Here is a 17,428-nt window from a genome sequence, read left to right as displayed (position 1 = left end):
AGTGTCGTGGCGCGAACTCTCTGACGGTCTGACGTAGATTCTCTGATCCCTGTCTGTTGACCAGCGCAACCAAGCAGGATCAAGCGTGATCACCTCATCCTGCACGCATGCTTGATATTCTTAGCTGCACGGCAAAATCAATCAGGACCATTCCTCCATCTGCCCGAGACTTTTTTGCCTTTGCTATGCCTGCAGAGCGGAGTTTCGGTTGAGTAGTTCTAACAGACGTTGACGACAGACTCTGCTATATATATTGGGTCACCCACCACGCCATTTCTCAGCACCACTCTCAATCACCCTGGGCGCCAACATTGCAATACAGTTCTAAAAAAATACTCCAATACCTCAGGATGATCCCCTCTCCTATCCTCCCTCTGCTCCTCTCGACAGGCCTCGCCTATGCGCAACCTCATCTCCACAAGCGCGCCGGACCCCCCGCCTTCTTCCTCGCGGGCGACTCAACAACAGCAACCGGCGGCGGCTGGGGCGACGCATTCGTCTCAGACCTAACATGCGGCTCAACAGGCGAAAACTACGGCGACAGCGGCGCAACAACAGGCTCGTTCCGCAGCGACGGATACTGGGACGAGGTCCTGGCCGCGGTCGAAAGCCACAGCGCTGACTACACGCCCTACGTGACGATCCAATTCGGACACAACGACCAAAAGACCGATGCAGGGCTCGACGCTTTCCTGGATAATCTCGTGCAGTTTGACGCGGACGTTCGCGCTGCCGGGGGGACGCCCATCTTCCTGACGTCGCTGAGTCGCAGGAATTTCGGCGACGATGGGACGGTCACGGATGATTTGGCGAATGTGCGCGGGTTGACTATTCAGGCTGCTGAGCAGACTGGGGCGCTGTGGGCAGATCTTAACGTTGCATCGAGGGAGTATCTCAATGCTATCGGGGAGGAGAATGCGCACACGTATAACCTGGCTGAGGATGATAACACTCATCTCAACGAGGAGGGAGGGGTTGTCTTTGCGGGAATTGTCGGGATCATGCTCAAGGAGTTGAATGCGGAATTTGGCCAGTATATTGCTATCGATGCTGATTTGGTCGCCGCGGTCGAGGCTGGCGAGTATTACTATCCTGACCTGTGAGAAGGATACAAGCGGAGGAAGAAACAGTGAAAAAAGTAACGTGCATCATTGAGGCTATATAAATAGGTTGCGAATTATATCTTGAGTCATTATCCATGGCCACGACAAGGAGTGCTAGGAACAAGCCCAATCGTTTCCCTTGAAGCGCTTTAAAGCCCAGCAGCGTTGACAAGGAACTGAGCAGCCTCAGCGGCATCGCTACCGTAGGAAAGGTGAGCCATGACATTGCCTCCGCTAAGGCAGACGGGGTCACCGCTGGCACAGTAGGTCTTGAACTGCTCGATGTTGGCGGGCTTCTGCGTCTTGAAGGGGTCGCCAAAAGTGACGGCGCCAACGACCTGGCCGGAAGAAAGCTTGCCGGCGGCGTTGTGGACAACCATGGCACCCTGGGAGTACCCTCCGAGGACAATCTTGGTGTCAGGGCACTGCTTCTTAGCGGTTTCGACGAGCTCGGCCATCTTGGGACCACCGGAGCCTCCCATTTGAGCGTTTCCCTGCGTCTGTTAGCAGTTATACGATTGAAGACGGAAGCAGAAAAAGACATACAGCAGCATCGGCAGGGTAGTCAACACCCTGGATAGCGGCCTTGTTGCCAGTAAGAGACTGGAGCTCGCTGGCGACCTTGGGACCAACGACAGTGCCCATGTTGCCGATCTCGGTGGTACCGCGCGCGAAGATGAAGGTCAGTTCCTTGCAGCCGTTGTTGTCGGTGACGTCGTTGGAAGTAGAAGAGCCACCTATTATTTGTTAGCCTTTGACTTGAGTGTCCAGTGAAGGTGACATGCCACCAAGGAAGCTGCCAAAGCCGCCGAGGCCGCTGGAGGAAGACGAGCTGCCAGAGCCAGAGGATGAGCCCGAGCCACCAAAGAGGTTGGACAAGTCAAATCCACCGGTGGAGGACCCTCCAGTGCTGTCTGAGCCTGAAGTACTGGCCGAGCCCGTTGCAGTGGAGGACGCGGCGGCGCTGGTGGTCGCCGAGCTGCCAGAGCTGTCGGAGCTACCAGACCCAGAGCCAGACGAGCCTCCGCCAAACAGGCTGCCGATGTCAAAGCCACTGCCGGAAGAGCCACTGCCAGACGTGCTTCCTCCACTAGACGAGCCTGGACTGGGGAAGAACGAACCTAGACCACCAAACTGGCGAGCCTCGAGATTGGCAGAGTCGTCGGACTCGTCGACGTCGCGAATGCCCAGTCCAATACCACTGCCAATACCAGCATGAGCTCCAACGGAGGCACCAGCGTGGCCACCAACGGAGCCTCCAATGCGAAGCGGGTCGCGAGCCTCAAGGTCAGCGGCTTCACCGTCCCTGCGAACGAAACCGACTCCACCACCGACGGCGCTTCCAACCCCGGCAGAGCCTCCAACGGAGACACCAGCGTGACCACCAACACCAGCGGATCCTCCGATGTGGAGGGGGGCCGGGGCGCTGAGGACTCCAGCAGCCAGGGTAAGTGCGACGGCGACCTTCATGTTGATTGCGATGTAGTTGGGGAAGTTAAAGAAAGTCTGGAAATCGAGCACTGCTCAGATTTGCAAAAAAAATGAACGAATGGAGAGAAGGAACTGCGAAGCGATTGCCTGGCGAAGGAAAGATGGGCTTGCTGGCTGAGAAGAAGCTGGCAATGGGGGGAGTGACACGGGGCTTATATAGACACCGTGGGGGAAGGCCGGTTCAGGTCGGATTCTGACCGGTAACGGCTTGAGCACGTCTCGCCGGTGGAGACGGGGATACACTCTAACAGAGACCACCAGAGTAGAGACAGATCACATAGAGACAATCATGCAATCAGCAATAAACCAGTCACTGCCGAAGCGCACGCATGGGTGAGGCAGTGGTGCGACGCCCACCCGGTCCTCGTAGCAACCCTATACCAGGCACCTTACTGCAATCGGCAACGATCGCGACCAGTTCGAGAGATCGCAGTCTGATAAATTAGTCTGGATCGAATATCGGCTGGGCCCTGGCTCCACGCAAACTCCAACGGCCGTCAAGGCAGCAGTCACCTGTCGCAGCACGTCTCAGCTTGAGACACGACCCGGTCTTTCGGATCTATCACGTTTCTACATGCATGAAGACATTGAGAGTCGAGTAATCTCGCTTCTTGGAACACCAGAGCACAGCTACAAAGCTACAGAATCAAGGGGTCTGAATCACAAGGGCATCGTGACGCTAAAAAGCAGGGCACAACAAGCGGTTTCAGCATTGAGGCTAGTGCACCACTCCATCCGCACAGTCCCGGGCCCTTTCTCCACAATGCGACCAAAAGAGTCATTTAGCTTGGCCAAAACGAACCTGAAACTGGCATAGAGCCATAAGGCTAGGCTTGTCTTCCTGTTTAGGCGGCGCCGAATCTTCCATGCTCCACCAGAAACCCCAAAAATTGGATTCATCTCGTTCGTGTGCGAACGATCGACAAGAGCCATGAGATCTAGATCCACGGCTATTGGGTAAACACAAATACTTGAATGCCGTATGCCGCGGCTCTTGAGACCGAGTGTATTGCGTGCTGCGATTACATGCAAATCAGTACCGGCCCGGCCGAGGGACAAGTGCGTGCCGACTGCCTAGGAATGACCGACCGGCGAGGGATTCTTGCCCTGCTCATCAAAAAAATACAAGTAAACTACGAGGACTACTCGGAAAGTTCGGAAGATAGCAAGGGTGGCTACCGAGACCAGAGGTCTTCGCAGCTGAACGGCATTGAAGCGTCTCGGCCGAGACTATTGTTGTAGATGACAGAGTATTGTTCGACAGCGAATGTAGATACATAAAGAACGACTAGCAATCCTCATTGAAACTCCCCGGTTGTCCAAGTCTAGAGAGGCACCACTTGTTGAGCTGCGGTATGGGCCAGAAGACGCGAGCATCACGTCAAGTACCAACTAAGGACGAAGACATCCAATGCTCCCATTCGGAGACAGGCTCCAGGGAGAAACGCGCCGTGTAGATCTTCACCGCAGATCAAGCACATCTCGTATTGAGGCTCTCATGTTAGGGCAACCAAGGAAGAGCAGAGTTTTGCGCCTCAAATAGTTCGTGATAGAGATGTGATATTGCGCGTACCTACGAGGTAGCCTTCGATCAGTCCCCCGAGACTTCCAGTTGGTGCGTGATTGATATCTTTGTCTCGCAGTTTGTGGACAAATCTGGATGTCCCTCTCGGATGATTGGTATAGCCTTGGATGGATGGCAATACCACAGTCCTAGACGAGGTGAGTAGAGAATCGATGCCTGTCCCGCTTGACAGTAGGTCGGCTTTGTACGAAACGTTCTTTTGGCAAGTCAACATTGAACAGACCTAAAGCCCATAGCAAAGCGTAGATAGCTTGAGGACTCTCGCCAAGGCCTTTTCTTTCAGCTAGACAGTCTGCGCCAGCCCCCAACAATGAACAACAAATAGATAAACATTTCACACCGCCACTGGACGGCCAGGACTGCCAGTCTCTCGTGGCCCACTTTGATAGGACACTTTGAGCCCAGCAGTGTGAGTACAAGACTCAAGATGGAGAACTAGTCAATGTGACTAGTCGACAGTTCTCACAACTACTCGTATCTTGCTTCAGACCCGAGGATATCTTATAGAACGATGAGACAGTAACTCAATTCACGCTGGAATTATAAACAGATAGGTACAATGGATTTCCTGCAGTATTACAGACCCTTAGTTTCGATAGGAATGTTCGAAATCAGAAACCACAACGGCATCACCCCATGGCGTTCCAATATATTTCTTTCAGGGGGCTTTGACTCCTGCCAAATCAACTCTGACCATGTCCGCATAAGCCCTAGTCTGAATACGCATCAATAGCCCGCTGCACATCAGCCACAACCTGATCCGCAAGGGAATTCGCAATAGACTGCAACGCAGCTGGCACCTTGGGCGTAATCGCATCACGCAGATTCTCCCCCGCATCTCTAAAGTCATAAAGAGTGAGCAGAACCTCATCAGCCAGCCCGTCTGAGATGAAGTTAGGCTCCGCCGCAATGAGTGTGTTGGTCAAGTCATCCACGTCGTTCGTCAGAGTCGTAATTGGACCGAGGAGGTTCAGGGCATCGAGAACGCTGATGGGGTCCAGACCAGTCACGGTCTCCGCAGCATCGTTAATGAGGGTTACCAGGACAGCTGCAGAGTCTTGGACGACGGTGCCGGGGACAGTGCCTGCAATGTAGTTGTTCAGGTCAGCACCCGCGACGTCGATCTGGGCAGTGACGGTGTCGAGGATCTCTTCGTAGTCTTCGAGGGCTCGCTTCTGGTTGTGGATTCGCTCGGCGAGGGCTCCAGCGAGGAGTATGGTTGGGACAAAGATTGTAGTGAGCTTCATTTTGCCTTAGTTCTTGTGACCTGGTATTGGTTTTTTCTTGTGTCTGGCTCCAGAGAAAGCGAGATAGAACAACGTGCCCTATTTATGTCCCTTCCTCGACATTCTATCCTCGGTCACAAAGCATCCTGTATCACTGTCACCGTATCAAGCATGTGTTGAGCCGTTGCCGTTCAACGCCGGTTAAACATCCATGATGATGGTCCAAGAGGACACACTGACAACAAAACGGGAGAGCAATTGGAGAGTAGATGGCCATTTCAAGGGCTGACTCAGAAGAGATGACTGCATCATCAGAACACATGTGCACAGGCAGCGTAAAGATGGTGTTGTTCCAAGACTCAAAGAGCCCTTTGCGCAGCCTATGCAGGCTGTGGTGTATGTTCCAAGTTGCACGCAATATGCAGGGATGTCGACGCATATGATCATACTTCAGCAGCCGGCCAAGATTTCTAGCCCTATTTCTTCTCCGCAGTATAGTCACTGGTCGTATCAAGCCAGTCTAAAGAGTCAGTCTAGTTGACTCGACCATCCATGGTGCTCGCAGGAGCTGAAGGAGGGCATTGTTGCCAACATACTACCTAGACGAACATACTACCTAGACATCATCGATCGACAGGGATGCGAAAAGGCCAAGAGTAAAGTCTTCTCCAGAGGTCCTTTGGTCCATCTGATCGCTGCCTCGTCCAACCGGGGGCAGTGCCTTGCCGGATTAGTATAAGACGACCCCGCATAAGTGAGTCTTCAACCGGGGTAGACATGTCTTTAGATTAAACATACGAGAACACCCCTGTCTTCGTCTATGCATAGTCACTGCCGAGACGGCAAAGACTGCGGGCTGCACGATGGATATACGGCCATTACGCATTTAGCTGGAGGTATTGCATCAGGAGCAGGAATGTCCTCTCCTTTCTTGTTTGGAATAGAGAACTATCCTCGGCCGGACTGTCATCAGACGAATTTGTTTACTACATGTTGCATATCGCTTGAGTTAGTAGACACCGATAATCTCCCCAACCACGCTGCGGTAGACTCCATTCGGGTCGAACTGCTCTCGAACTGCTTTGAAGCGCGAAATGTGCTGGTAAACTCATTAGCACCGCACATTTAGCTTTGGGGTGACACTTGCATCGGGATCAAGATTGCTCTTGGCTAGCTCAAACACCTCTCGAGTATTCTTGGTCCAATGTGGGCGACAGGGGAATTCCGCGATCAGGGCTCTCTCGAGAGTGCCATCTGAAGCTGTCAGCAAGGCCACTCCATTTCAGGCAGACTTACAGAAGGGCTCATTAAACCGCGAGCCGTCTCCAACAGTGGGCTTGAAGCTGGGGAAGTCGAACATGATGGCCCCCTTGGACCAGTCGGCACCGTCGGAGGTGTTGTAGGTGACCTGCCCAAGCAAGTCAAAGTAGGGGCGACCGAACTTGATGTTTATGCCACTGCGGTAGGTCGATGTCATGACGATGCCTTTCTTTAGCTCATCGTCAAACAATTCGCGGGCGCGCTTGAGGACGGCATTTGCCTGTGTGATTGGAAAAGCGAGCTCAAACGTATACCCGTTGAGCCCCAGCTCCCATACCGGCTTCTGGTCAGGATAGAGGCCTCCAATAAGCACATCGTAGTTCCACCCATAGACCGGCCATTCACTGATGCCCTGGTTTGTGGTCTTTTCGCGGAAGTTGGGCGATTCCCACTGGCTGAACAGGACTTCCTCTGCGAGCATGTTGGAGGTAGCCAGCCATCGACCGCTGTTCCAGAGGGTCTTGATTGCGGTGGCTTCGAATTGCGTCACTGAGAAGGTGTTTTGGAATCCCTGCTGTTGGCTGATCTCGTTCTCGACGACGTCGTAGTACCGCCAGTGGAACTTTCTCTTATACGGCCACCACTGTGCAGTGTCAGTTCAGCCTGGTTACGGCTCAGAGATCCTCACCCAGAAGTTGGCAGTCGCATATGGAGCAATCATGCCGTAGATATCGCCGTCCAAGACCTCTTCGTCGTCCAACCTGATATTGTTAATCTCGCCGCCAGCAGCAAAGAGTTCTGCACTTACGTCTTCTGGTCCGCGTAGACCTTGAAGTCGGGGTAGATTGTAAACTTCATTCGAACAATGACCCCCAGCAGACCCAAGGAAGTCGATGCCGCCAGCCATTCATCGCTGTCGTCGCGCTCGATATGGCGCAACTCTCCATTGCCGTCGATGATGTCCAGTGACAGGACGCCGGCAGCAACCATTGAGTCCTCGCGAATAGACGATCGATGAGCCCCCATGGCGACACAGCCGGCCAGGGTGATGTTCCAGTTGACTAGAGTAAATCCAGCCGATGCTCCATTATCGTGTAAATACTCGGCCAACTGAAGGAAGGTGACTCCGGCCTCGATCATGACGGTTCCCGCTTTGAGGTCGAGGTCATAGATTTCGTTGACATTCTCGGTCTGGATGATGACGGTGTTTGGATTGTCGGAGCACATGGTGTCGTACCACATATGGCCCTTGCCGGACGCTCGTACCTTCTGGCCAGCCTGAATGGCATCCTGAACGAGCGACTGAATCTCCTCAACGCTGTTGGGGGCGTGGACCGCGGCGACCTCGTTGCAGGCTGGAAAACCCGGGCCATCGAAAGTGTTGTAAGGCTCGCCAACCGCGCCAAGTGGCAGTACAAGAAGGAGTAGCGGGCCGAGATGCATTTTGATAGTACGATTGTGTTGATCGTGCCCAGGTAGGTTTCGGAGTAGAGAGTTGGTGCAGGCGACTTTAAAGGAGAGAGTGGCTGGCTGACTTTCACATTCGCGTGGCGACCGAGGCTGCAGTCAGGTCGCAGCTTCCCCCGGTGATGCCCAGACGTTAGTCTCTACCAGAGGAAGCAGGGGCAGGAGACGCGAGAGGTGGAGGAACGGCCAGGGACCATTCTGTGTTAGTGTGGAGTAGGAAGTCTTTGTAGTGCTTATCCCCAATGCAGTGTCACTATACACACTGGCACACGTCATCGCACGGGACTTCCCCGCGATATTCCCTAGAGAGTACAAAGAAGACACATATTCAATAGAACTTCAAGATCGTCCATGGCCTCGACCCAATCCAAACATACCATGAAGGAGGGACAACCACTGGCCGGACGATGAAGCGGTCGTTTTGCAGGATGTGCGGGTCCTTGCTCTTTCAGCAGACTGCCCAGTTGCAAAATGCCGGCATTATCTCAGACACCAGCGGTACAATGGACCATCGCAGTGATACCCAACCGTCGCTGGAGGTCTGGTATCGCAATTAGTCGAGAGTGGGTATCTTTAGAGCACCAGGGGGACAAGCTAGAGACGCAATAGCCTGCATCTTTGCATCAACACTTTTCACGGTCGCATTTTCCACAAACGTGCTCGATTTATCTAGAACTTACAGGCGTAATAATTCCTCAACGGTAGAATAGATGGAAACTATTTTCCATGCCATATGCTTGCCAGCGACGTGAGTTCGAGCTCACCTTGGCGCCAAACTCGCTTGCTGCTTAGTACATATATATTTAGGGCCGTTTACAATGCAAGTGACCACGGCCTGATACCAGCCCCATGAATAGATGGATCTGTATTTGAGTGTGAATTGAGTTTGTCCCGGAGCGTCGCACGTTAATGAGCTTCATTGGCATCAGATCACAATGGTTCACTGCTGTGCTATACTAATGAACGTGAGGCTATCTCTACAGACTACAGCCGTTCCTCCAAGAGGGTAAGAGGCACATCCTGTCCACATCTCGCACACAATTCCTGGAGAGCCTTCTTGTCTTCCTCCGACGGAAGCAATGTCTCTGCATGTTTGTAGTCCATCCCGTCCTCTTTCGGGACGCGGTAGATCAGTTCAGACATGTACGGACTCGGCCCAAACCCATCGCAAAAGACCAGGTAACTCTCCTCGTGCAGCCCAATTTCCAGCCCAGTCTCGCGCTCAAAGGGCGTGGTGTTGAATTCCCAGCCATCGGGGGAATGGCCGTAGCGAAAATGCTGCAGGTGTGGCAGTTTGTCTCTGAATGCCCGGAAGCAGTCTGCCCAGCGACCGCTGTATGAGGCGTAGAGGTTGTCGAGGAGCCCTTCGCGTTTCTCGAATTGTTCTGCTGGGAGATAGGTGTTCTTGTAGTCTTCAATGGAGACTTCATACAGGATGGTGCAGTCGTCTAGATACAGCTCTGTCAGGGTGGCGCCATGGGAGAGGATCCAGTCGAGTTGCGAATCGTGCACAAAGGCGTAATTCCCAAGGGATAATGTTTTGAGATACGGAAAGTGGACGCCATTAAAGTCGAGCTTGGGATAAAAGCCACAGATTAGACTGGAGTAAAGGGTGAGGTGTTGCAGTGTTGATGTCGTTGGTCTGAGCCAGAATGAGGGCAGCGCAGCATAGAATTCAAGAGCTTCGTCTCGCTGCAATTGAATTAGCTAGCTCATGCAACAGGTATGGTGCGACTAACCTTATAGTCCATTTCGCCGTGGTACTCACGATGCTTGTTGGTGATGTTGAGTCGCAAAGACTCGAGGCCACCCAAAACCTTCTGAATATAAGCGACCACCTCCTCTGCAGTCTCATTGATATTATGCAGATCACGAATAGAAAGGTGCTTCAATGGCTGCGACAACGAAGCAAACGCAGCAAAAGCACGCTGGATCACAGGTGACCGAAATTCGAGCTCTTGCGGGACTTCGGCATGCTCATTGTTGGTATACTCGCGATGGAAGCGCAGAACGACATCTTGCAGACGCGGCAGTTGATCTAGATGGTCGAAGAGGCCGGTGAAACGCGTAGGGAGATTGGTTTCTTCGTCACCCTCAAAGTCCTCGTCTTCTGCGTCTTCGTAGTACATGTAGTCGCCATCCTAGCCCATCAGTGTGGCCCTAGCGCAGGGATACAGCCAGACTCACCTCGTCGAGGTCAAACGTGTTGATATACAGCTTCTTGACACAAGATGCGAGATTGGGACTCTCCAAGATATTATCAAGGCGGATACAGCTGTCGTCCAGTGGCGAAACAGTTGCGCATTCAAACACCCACCGCCGCGCGACCTCCCCCAGCAGCTTGTTGGCGAGGCGCAGCGCCTTGCGACTCTCCAGCTCAGCATGGCTGCAGACACGGTGAAGGATCTCAACGGGTAGCTGAAGCAATTCGACCATTATTATTGCGAGTCTACAGGGGTTTATTCAGCTGCAGAATTGCAAATCAAGTGGATCTGGACTTTGCCTCGATCGAGCTTGTCTGCAATCGGCCTAGAGTCTAGACCTGGAGGGGCTGGATACCTACACTATGGAGCGTTGTATACTACAGTTATACCACCTTCATTTGCAGTGTAGCACATGGTATATCTTGAGATTTGATGAAGCTAGTAGTTCAACGCTTCGTTCCCCTCCAAATCATGCCCCTGCTCCATCTCCTTGACTCTTTTGCCCTCACTGCCCACCCAATCCTGCTGCGCAATCTTCATCGACGCCTTCGTCAAGACCCTTTCAAGCCCCAGCGTCCTGGCAGCAATGGCAAGCAGCAGCCCTTCCGCCTCAGGCGCATTTCTCGACAGTCCATGATTGTCCCCGGGAAATATCTTCAGCTCTCGATTCCCGGTCGTGCCATAGTTCCGATACAGCGACTCAGAGCACTTGGCAGACAGACAGGTATCCCCGCCTCCATGAAGAAGTAACAGCGGTCTTGGGCAGAGTCGACTCACCCCCGATGTCTGAGCTGTCTGCGATGCCACTGTCGCCACGCTGCAGACGCGCTCTGGTTCCTGGGCTGCAACGGTGAAGCAGGGACTTCCGCCAAAGGACCACCCTACGACGACGAATCGGCGAGACTGGAAGTGCTCCTCGAGGTAGTTCATTGTTGCGACCACGTCCGGGACGCAGTACTCGGTGCGTGCCGCGACTCGGTAGTCCAGCCGGATAACGGGGATGCCTACGAGAATGGCCAGTTTATCGGCGAGCGATGGGTAGATTCCTGATTCCATAGATGTTACTCTCAAATCATACCCGGATTTCAAAGTTATGAGATGGAGATACCTGATGGCCCGCTTACTCCGCCCCCTGCACCGCTGATCAAGATGACCGCCGAGTTATTCACCTCAGTGGGGCTGTAATTGCGCGGCTCGTGCAGAATGGCCGGCGCTTCGTGGTCAAGAGGATCGTGCACCTCGATCTTTACATGCTTCGCGATGACTTCCTTTGCTCGTATCTTCCCCAGCTTAGGGGGATGGAAGGGGCCCAGGGTAGATAGTGGATGTGATAACGCAGTCATAATGGTAAATATAATATATCTAATCTAAACAATGTCCTGAGATCGCATTCTACGTAGTAACAAGGAGTCCGAATGTTGGATATCTTTTGCTAGTATTGCTGGTATATGTGTGACATCATGCTTTGATCTCAGGCTGACGGAGGTGGCAAGCTTCAGTATACAATCGACACATTGCACTAGCATTCTATGCTAATTTCCTCTTCAAAATCGTTTCAATCGCGGTAATACACGCGATACAGTCCCTCGTGCAAGTTAGGCCTGCGTCTCGAGCAGAGAACGGTCGTAATCAACTACACTCTCTAGAAGAGCTTGGGCTCCGAGGGCACTACATCAATGTTAGTGTACATCAGTCCAACTTTCGACAGGAAGAACTCACCAGTCTTCTTCAGCGCAGAACTCCGTAGGATGGTGGCTAACTCCATCCTTACAAGGGACAAAGATCATGGCAGTCGGACAGTGGCGGCTTGTATAGACGCTGTCATGACCGGCACCGCTTGTCATATCCATCCAGCCTTGTTCGCCAACGAGGCCAGAGGCTGCATTGCGGATTGACTTGGTGCAGTCGTCGTGGAATTTAACGGCGGGCGAGTCTGTATCGACGGTCCACTGCAGGCTGACTCCCTTGCCGTCCTCTGTGGAGATACGCTGGAAAGCTTTAAGACACTCGTTTTCCACCGCGCGTACAACACTATCATCAGGATGGCGGATGTCAAGCGTGAACGATACCTCGGAGACAATAGTGTTGGTCGACGAGTTCTCAGGGATTTTCAGAATGCCAGTCGAAGCCAGAGCTCCATGTCGCTTCGCTACCTCGTTGCTTGCGACGACCATCTTCGATGCTGCAAGAAGAGGATCGCGACGCGCACTCAACGGCGTCGTCCCGGTATGCGCATCTTGTCCAGTAATGGTAAACTTCAGCCAGCGATATCCCTGAGCGCCCGTTACGACACCAATTGAGCGACCGGCTTCTTGTAGGATTGGGCCCTGTTCGATGTGCAACTCGAAATGGGCGCCGAGCGGGTACGCTTCATGTGAGCAGGGAATATCACCCAGATAGCCGTGCTTCTCGAGCTCCGAACGAAGAGTGATCTTGTCATCGTTGACATCACGGAGATCCCAGGCAGCTTGTATCGGAATCCCCCCGGCCCAGACTCCTGACGAACACATGGACTTCGGGAAGCGAGCCCCTTCCTCGCTGCACATTATCAGTGACTGTTTCTCGTAGGTCAAAGGAGAAGAGAAGGTTTACTTTGTCCAGTTAATAATCCCAACATCGTAGCTCGTCTGGAATCCGCTCTCCTTCATGGTCCGGAGTACTTCCAACGCGCCAACTACACCAAGGATCCCGTCGTAACGACCTCCTCTAGGTTGAGTATCTAGATGACTGCCCATCGCAATCATGGGCGCATTTGACCCCAACCGACCCCCTTGCCGAGCAAACATGTTCCCCATTTGGTCGACAGCAAGTGAGCATCCGAGCATCTTGACCTCCTCTCCGAACCAGCGGCGCACGCGAGCGTCGTCCTCGGTCAGGGTAAGGCGAGCCATTCCTGTTTCATGGGGCTTCCTGTACTCGTCAGTCCGTGCACAGTGGGTGTGATGGGAGTTAGGTTGACTGTGTCGCATACTCTCCCCAGCGATGCGACGCGCCCCATCTGCAGGTTTCGTGGATTGTCTCCCACAACCGGGACTGGTTGATCCTCAGACCGGAGGCTGTCGCTTTTGGGATCTTGGATATCCCCATTGCGCACGTTTTTATTTGTCAGAAGCAATGAAGCAGGCTGAGAAAGCGATATTTAATGGTCGGTGAGTATGGACGACGCCTACCAACAGGTGGAGCCTGCGCCTTCCCACGACACAACGCTCAACAACACAATTTTTCTCCTCACGTCTTGCAAGTCGGCGAAAATGCTCCAAGACCGCCGGCCGACTACCTGCAATTCTACTTGATGGATTTAGCTTCGATATGGCTCTGGATGAGACGATCGAACTGCGAGCGAAGAGTGAGGATGCGGTTGACCAAATCATGTCCATCATTTCGATTCTATAATCTATGATACAGAGTCTATAACCTCCTGAATATGCGGAGGCAGATAGTACGTATTCCCCAAACCCATTCCCAACGGGCCATTCAGTCTTATAAGCCCCAGATCCATCATATCCCACCCTCGACTCTGACTTTGCAGAGCCTGTTGCCACATGTACAACAACTTCTTTGCCCGTGCGGCGTGTTCTTTGCTGGGCGCTTGAACGAGTAGAAGAAGCATAAAGTTGCTCACGGTCGCGAAGCCGATTCGACTCCCTATGGTATGTTAGCTCTTATCTCTCACTCTAATGACAGGAGAGGGGGACGAACAAGAATACCAAAAAGCCCCCATTTCTCTAGCCTCCATACCCGATATAGCCCGGAGCATACTCGTCGCACAGTTTTCTGCTGCGCTCAAGGCAATAGGTATGGACTTGTCTTGATTCTCAACAGTGACTGGGGGAATCGCTTCGCCGACTACATTCTCTACGTCGATGATCTGCGTGATGTAGTCATCTACAGTGAGGTCGGGGAAGAAAGGAACTGCCTCTGTCTCATCTACTAGGCGGGGCGCAGGTTTCGAAGGGACCATAGGACGAAGTAATGCTCGGAAGATAAAAACCTCGAGTAAAAGGTAGGCGAAATGCACACAAGTGCATAAATCGGGACCGGGTGTTGTCCCGTCTTGCGGTATTGGAGGCGTAACCTGCGCCAGCCACTCCTGGAGCTTGCGAAGGAGGGTTCGTGAGGTCTGTAGGGACTCGGAAAAGTTGGAAGACAGATTCTGGGCTGCGCGGAGCGTGCTTGGACTTGTTAGCGTGCGTTATGTATCGGGTGGAGTTGGGCTGCGTACTATAGGGAGCTCTGCACCTCATCAGCTATCCTGGCCAGCTTGACCATGCGCATGAACCGTTCCGCCGGGGCTGCCTCAAAGTCTCCTTCGTCTAGGTCCGAAACGTCCCATTCGTCGTGACGAATATATGGAGGTCGACCCATGAGCAGAGCGCGCCATTTGTCTTCGCTGTAGATTGCCCACCAGAGACGTCTGCGTAGCCGGCGCTCCCAGAGCGGCATGCCCATAGGTCTACACTCCAACTGTAACCCTAGGGAGGAGGCAAGACCGACCATCATGCCGACAAACGACCAGACGAAGGGAGTGTCTGCAAGAGCCGCTTGTTGCGAGCTTTCCGGTGGTATGTGGAAGTAGAGGATGCCCGCCTGGAGGACCGAGAGATGCGGTGTGTGTATCTCTTCAAGGATGATGTCCAGAGTGAAACGCCATAGCTGGGCAGTTGGCGGTGGTTGATAGGCATAAACGATAGAAAGCCAGTCATCAAACTTGACAAAGGGCAGGGCGGATGCGTAAATTGCTGCAAGGAGGTGGACAGGGATGGTTTGAAGATCGTCTGAAGCAATGAATTGAGAAACAATAGGCAAGCTAGGGAAGACGTAGGTCAGGAAAAGCGCAACAAGACGCTGGCCATGGTCGGCAGGAACAAGAGAGTTGAGCTCATCGCGCGGCGAAGGCAATTGCCTGGCACTCTTTGTCGAGGCCGCGGCGGCATCGTAGAGCGCATCGTCGGTTACCAGATAGTGCACGGGAATTTTCTCTTCCAAGGGCACGCCACCGGCGTTGCGAAAGCGAACCTGGTGGAAGTGAAGTAGCCCATAGTCGTCGAATTTGCAATGGCGCAACAAAAACGGGTCAGACTCGCCAGACGTGCCCATCACCTGGGCCGAGACCCCGGGGAGCAGATCGAGAGTCTGAATGGCCTGTTGACACGAGGAGCCAGCGCGGTCGGTGATGGGGTATGTCAGTACACCACTCGTCGTGGCCGGTGGGATTGCTGGTAGGGTAGGCTCAGGCTCATAGGGAAGAGCCACCGGCATAGACACAGACCGAGCCAGCCGAGTAAAGGAGCAGAGCGTGCCACTGGCCTGGCATCGGCGACAGGCAATCTGGTCGTCCGGGTCGCAGCGCAGTTTCTTCTGGCGACATCGATCGCACGGCGGATGCCGCTTGGAGCGGTAGGGTCGGCGAACTGCAGAGTCCATGATTGTTAAGCAACAAGGCGGAGTGCTGCAGGTGATATAGTCTGTACAGTCGCCACGAGTTCGGCGAATTCAGCTTGACGCGAAGTCGATTTCCGGCGCACAAATCACAGTAAACGTTCACCGAAAAAGTGGGTAGGTTCGCCGAATACGCAGCAGATCTCTTTGCCGATAGGGCAGCCCACCGTCCACTCGACAGCCAATATCTTCGTTATATGAGCTTGCCCTCGGCCCCTTGCCGACTCCTCCAACCGAGTAGTCAGACCGAGGGTCATGTCCGAAGAAAAGTATCCCGAAGGCGGCACAAAAGCATGGCTGGTGGTTGTCGGGGCATGGTGTGCCATGATCCCCTCGATGGGCTTGCTCAACAGCCTGGGCACCCTCCATGCCTGGGTCAGCTCCCACCAGTTGGAGGATTATTCTGACTCCAGTGTCGGCTGGGTTTTTGGTGCATATGCGTTCTTCCTTTACATTGCTGGCGCCCAGGTAGGGCCCATCTTTGACTGCCATGGCCCTCTCTATATCGTGGTCCCCGGGTCTATAGGAATGGTCGCATCGCTCTTCTTCTTCAGCTTCAGCACTGGTAAGGAGTCCGCTGCAAGTATAGTGTCTCTGTCGCTAATCGAGATCTAGGATACTATCAGATCTTCCTCTCGTTTAGTGTCCTCGGTGGCCTATCCGCCTGCACCCTCTTCAACCCAGCCATCTCAGTCATCGGCCACTGGTTCGACTGTCGCCGCGGCCTGGCCACCGGGATCGCCTGTACTGCAGGGGGGCTGGGGGGCGTGGTATTCCCTCTAATCGTGATGTATGCAGCACCCGCGATCGGATTCGGATGGGCGATTCGCATCATCGCTTTCTTGTCTGCCGTTCTCTTAGCGATCGCTTGCGTCTTGATGCGCATTCGCCTCCCACCCCCTGCAGGCAAGTCCGCTGCGGTGGACTTCAAAGCCCTAGCAGACCCACGCTATGCGACCACAACACTGGCCGTGTTCTTGGTTGAATTCGCCGTCTTCATCCCAATCACCTATATCTCCAGCTACGCCCTTCACGTCGGAGTCGACGAGACCACTTCCTATGCGTTGATCCCGCTCCTCAACGCGGGCGCTGTCCCTGGTCGATTCCTGCCCGGCCTCGTCGCCGATCGACTCGGGCGCTTCAACGTGATGATCGTGACTTCACTGCTCTGCTCGATCTTGACGCTGGCGCTCTGGATTCCGATTGGAAACAACACAGCCGGCGTCATCTGCTACGCCGTCCTATTCGGTTTCGCCAGCGGCGCCGCAATCAGCCTCACGCCCGTGTGCATATCCCAAGTCTGCAAGGTCGAAGAGTACGGCCAGCGAAATGGCACAACCTTTACAATCGCAAGTATCGGAACCCTGACGGGCATTCCCATCGCCGGTGCGATTCTCCAGGCGAGCGACGGACAATACGAGGGGCTGATTGCCTTTGGTGGGGGGTTGTATTTTGCGGCTACGGTGGCGTTTGCGATTGCCCGGGGTGTTTGCGCGGGGTGGAAGTTGAAGACGAAGTTTTAGCTTGAATAGTGAATTAGGATAGTGAGTCCACCAATAGAGATGAATATCATTCCTTCTGTTAGGAAAATTTCTATAACGATATAAGCCGCTGTCAAGCCGGCCAGACCGCGTTCTGTTACACCCCGTGTTG

The 17,428-nt window shown here is 53.6% G+C and overlaps 8 protein-coding genes across 8 annotated transcripts; 2 read left to right on the top strand and 6 right to left on the bottom strand.

The window, feature by feature from the left end:
- The first annotated feature begins 178 nt into the window (after positions 1 to 178).
- Positions 179 to 1,158, top strand: BDV17DRAFT_254685 (rhamnogalacturonan acetylesterase). The gene has a single exon (XM_073756808.1). It carries the CDS (start codon positions 351 to 353, stop codon positions 1,101 to 1,103), a length of 753 nt encoding a protein of 250 aa, XP_073619396.1. The 5' UTR covers positions 179 to 350; the 3' UTR covers positions 1,104 to 1,158.
- On the bottom strand, positions 1,129 to 2,763 carry BDV17DRAFT_254683 (carbohydrate esterase family 5 protein). Its single transcript, XM_073756807.1, has 3 exons — positions 2,225 to 2,763; positions 1,650 to 1,840; positions 1,129 to 1,597 (listed from the first exon to the last, which is right to left on the bottom strand). Exons 1-3 carry the CDS (start codon positions 2,571 to 2,573, stop codon positions 1,253 to 1,255), a joined length of 885 nt encoding a protein of 294 aa, XP_073619395.1. The 5' UTR covers positions 2,574 to 2,763; the 3' UTR covers positions 1,129 to 1,252.
- Positions 2,764 to 4,678: 1,915 nt separating this feature from the next.
- On the bottom strand, positions 4,679 to 5,516 carry BDV17DRAFT_198031 (cell wall mannoprotein 1 family protein). Its single transcript, XM_073755220.1, has one exon. The coding sequence runs from the start codon at positions 5,424 to 5,426 to the stop codon at positions 4,890 to 4,892; it is 537 nt and encodes a 178-aa protein (XP_073619394.1). The 5' UTR covers positions 5,427 to 5,516; the 3' UTR covers positions 4,679 to 4,889.
- An 898-nt stretch (positions 5,517 to 6,414) lies between these two features.
- BDV17DRAFT_279697 (uncharacterized protein) lies at positions 6,415 to 8,108 on the bottom strand (the record flags this gene model as incomplete). The annotated part of the gene is made up of 5 exons (XM_073759757.1): positions 6,415 to 6,504; positions 6,547 to 6,665; positions 6,702 to 7,308; positions 7,354 to 7,426; positions 7,474 to 8,108. 5 exons carry the CDS (start codon positions 8,106 to 8,108, stop codon positions 6,415 to 6,417), a joined length of 1,524 nt encoding a protein of 507 aa, XP_073619393.1.
- A 1,008-nt stretch (positions 8,109 to 9,116) lies between these two features.
- Positions 9,117 to 10,568, bottom strand: BDV17DRAFT_288071 (uncharacterized protein; the record flags this gene model as incomplete). Its single annotated transcript, XM_073761313.1, has 3 exons — positions 9,117 to 9,824; positions 9,872 to 10,273; positions 10,320 to 10,568. 3 exons carry the CDS (start codon positions 10,566 to 10,568, stop codon positions 9,117 to 9,119), a joined length of 1,359 nt encoding a protein of 452 aa, XP_073619392.1.
- A 206-nt stretch (positions 10,569 to 10,774) lies between these two features.
- Positions 10,775 to 11,679, bottom strand: BDV17DRAFT_288070 (uncharacterized protein; the record flags this gene model as incomplete). Its single annotated transcript, XM_073761312.1, has 2 exons — positions 10,775 to 11,382; positions 11,445 to 11,679. 2 exons carry the CDS (start codon positions 11,677 to 11,679, stop codon positions 10,775 to 10,777), a joined length of 843 nt encoding a protein of 280 aa, XP_073619391.1.
- Positions 11,680 to 11,889: 210 nt separating this feature from the next.
- Positions 11,890 to 15,760, bottom strand: BDV17DRAFT_300677 (uncharacterized protein; the record flags this gene model as incomplete). The annotated part of the gene is made up of 7 exons (XM_073764109.1): positions 11,890 to 12,004; positions 12,056 to 12,874; positions 12,929 to 13,246; positions 13,308 to 13,408; positions 13,752 to 13,981; positions 14,036 to 14,508; positions 14,559 to 15,760. The coding sequence occupies 7 exons, from the start codon at positions 15,758 to 15,760 to the stop codon at positions 11,932 to 11,934; spliced, it is 3,216 nt and encodes a 1,071-aa protein (XP_073619390.1). The 3' UTR covers positions 11,890 to 11,931.
- Positions 15,761 to 15,977: 217 nt separating this feature from the next.
- On the top strand, positions 15,978 to 17,366 carry BDV17DRAFT_254673 (putative oxalate/formate antiporter). Its single transcript, XM_073756806.1, has 2 exons — positions 15,978 to 16,340; positions 16,391 to 17,366. The coding sequence occupies exons 1-2, from the start codon at positions 16,031 to 16,033 to the stop codon at positions 17,296 to 17,298; spliced, it is 1,218 nt and encodes a 405-aa protein (XP_073619389.1). The 5' UTR covers positions 15,978 to 16,030; the 3' UTR covers positions 17,299 to 17,366.
- Positions 17,367 to 17,428: the final 62 nt, after the last annotated feature.

The sequence above is a fragment of the Aspergillus undulatus genome (assembly GCF_047715775.1).
Source record: "Aspergillus undulatus strain CBS 261.88 unplaced genomic scaffold BDV17scaffold_6, whole genome shotgun sequence".
NCBI classification, from domain to species: Eukaryota; Fungi; Ascomycota; class Eurotiomycetes; order Eurotiales; family Aspergillaceae; genus Aspergillus; species Aspergillus undulatus.
The sequence above is the reverse complement of the archived record's forward strand: the minus strand, read 5'-3'. Positions and strand labels throughout refer to the sequence as shown.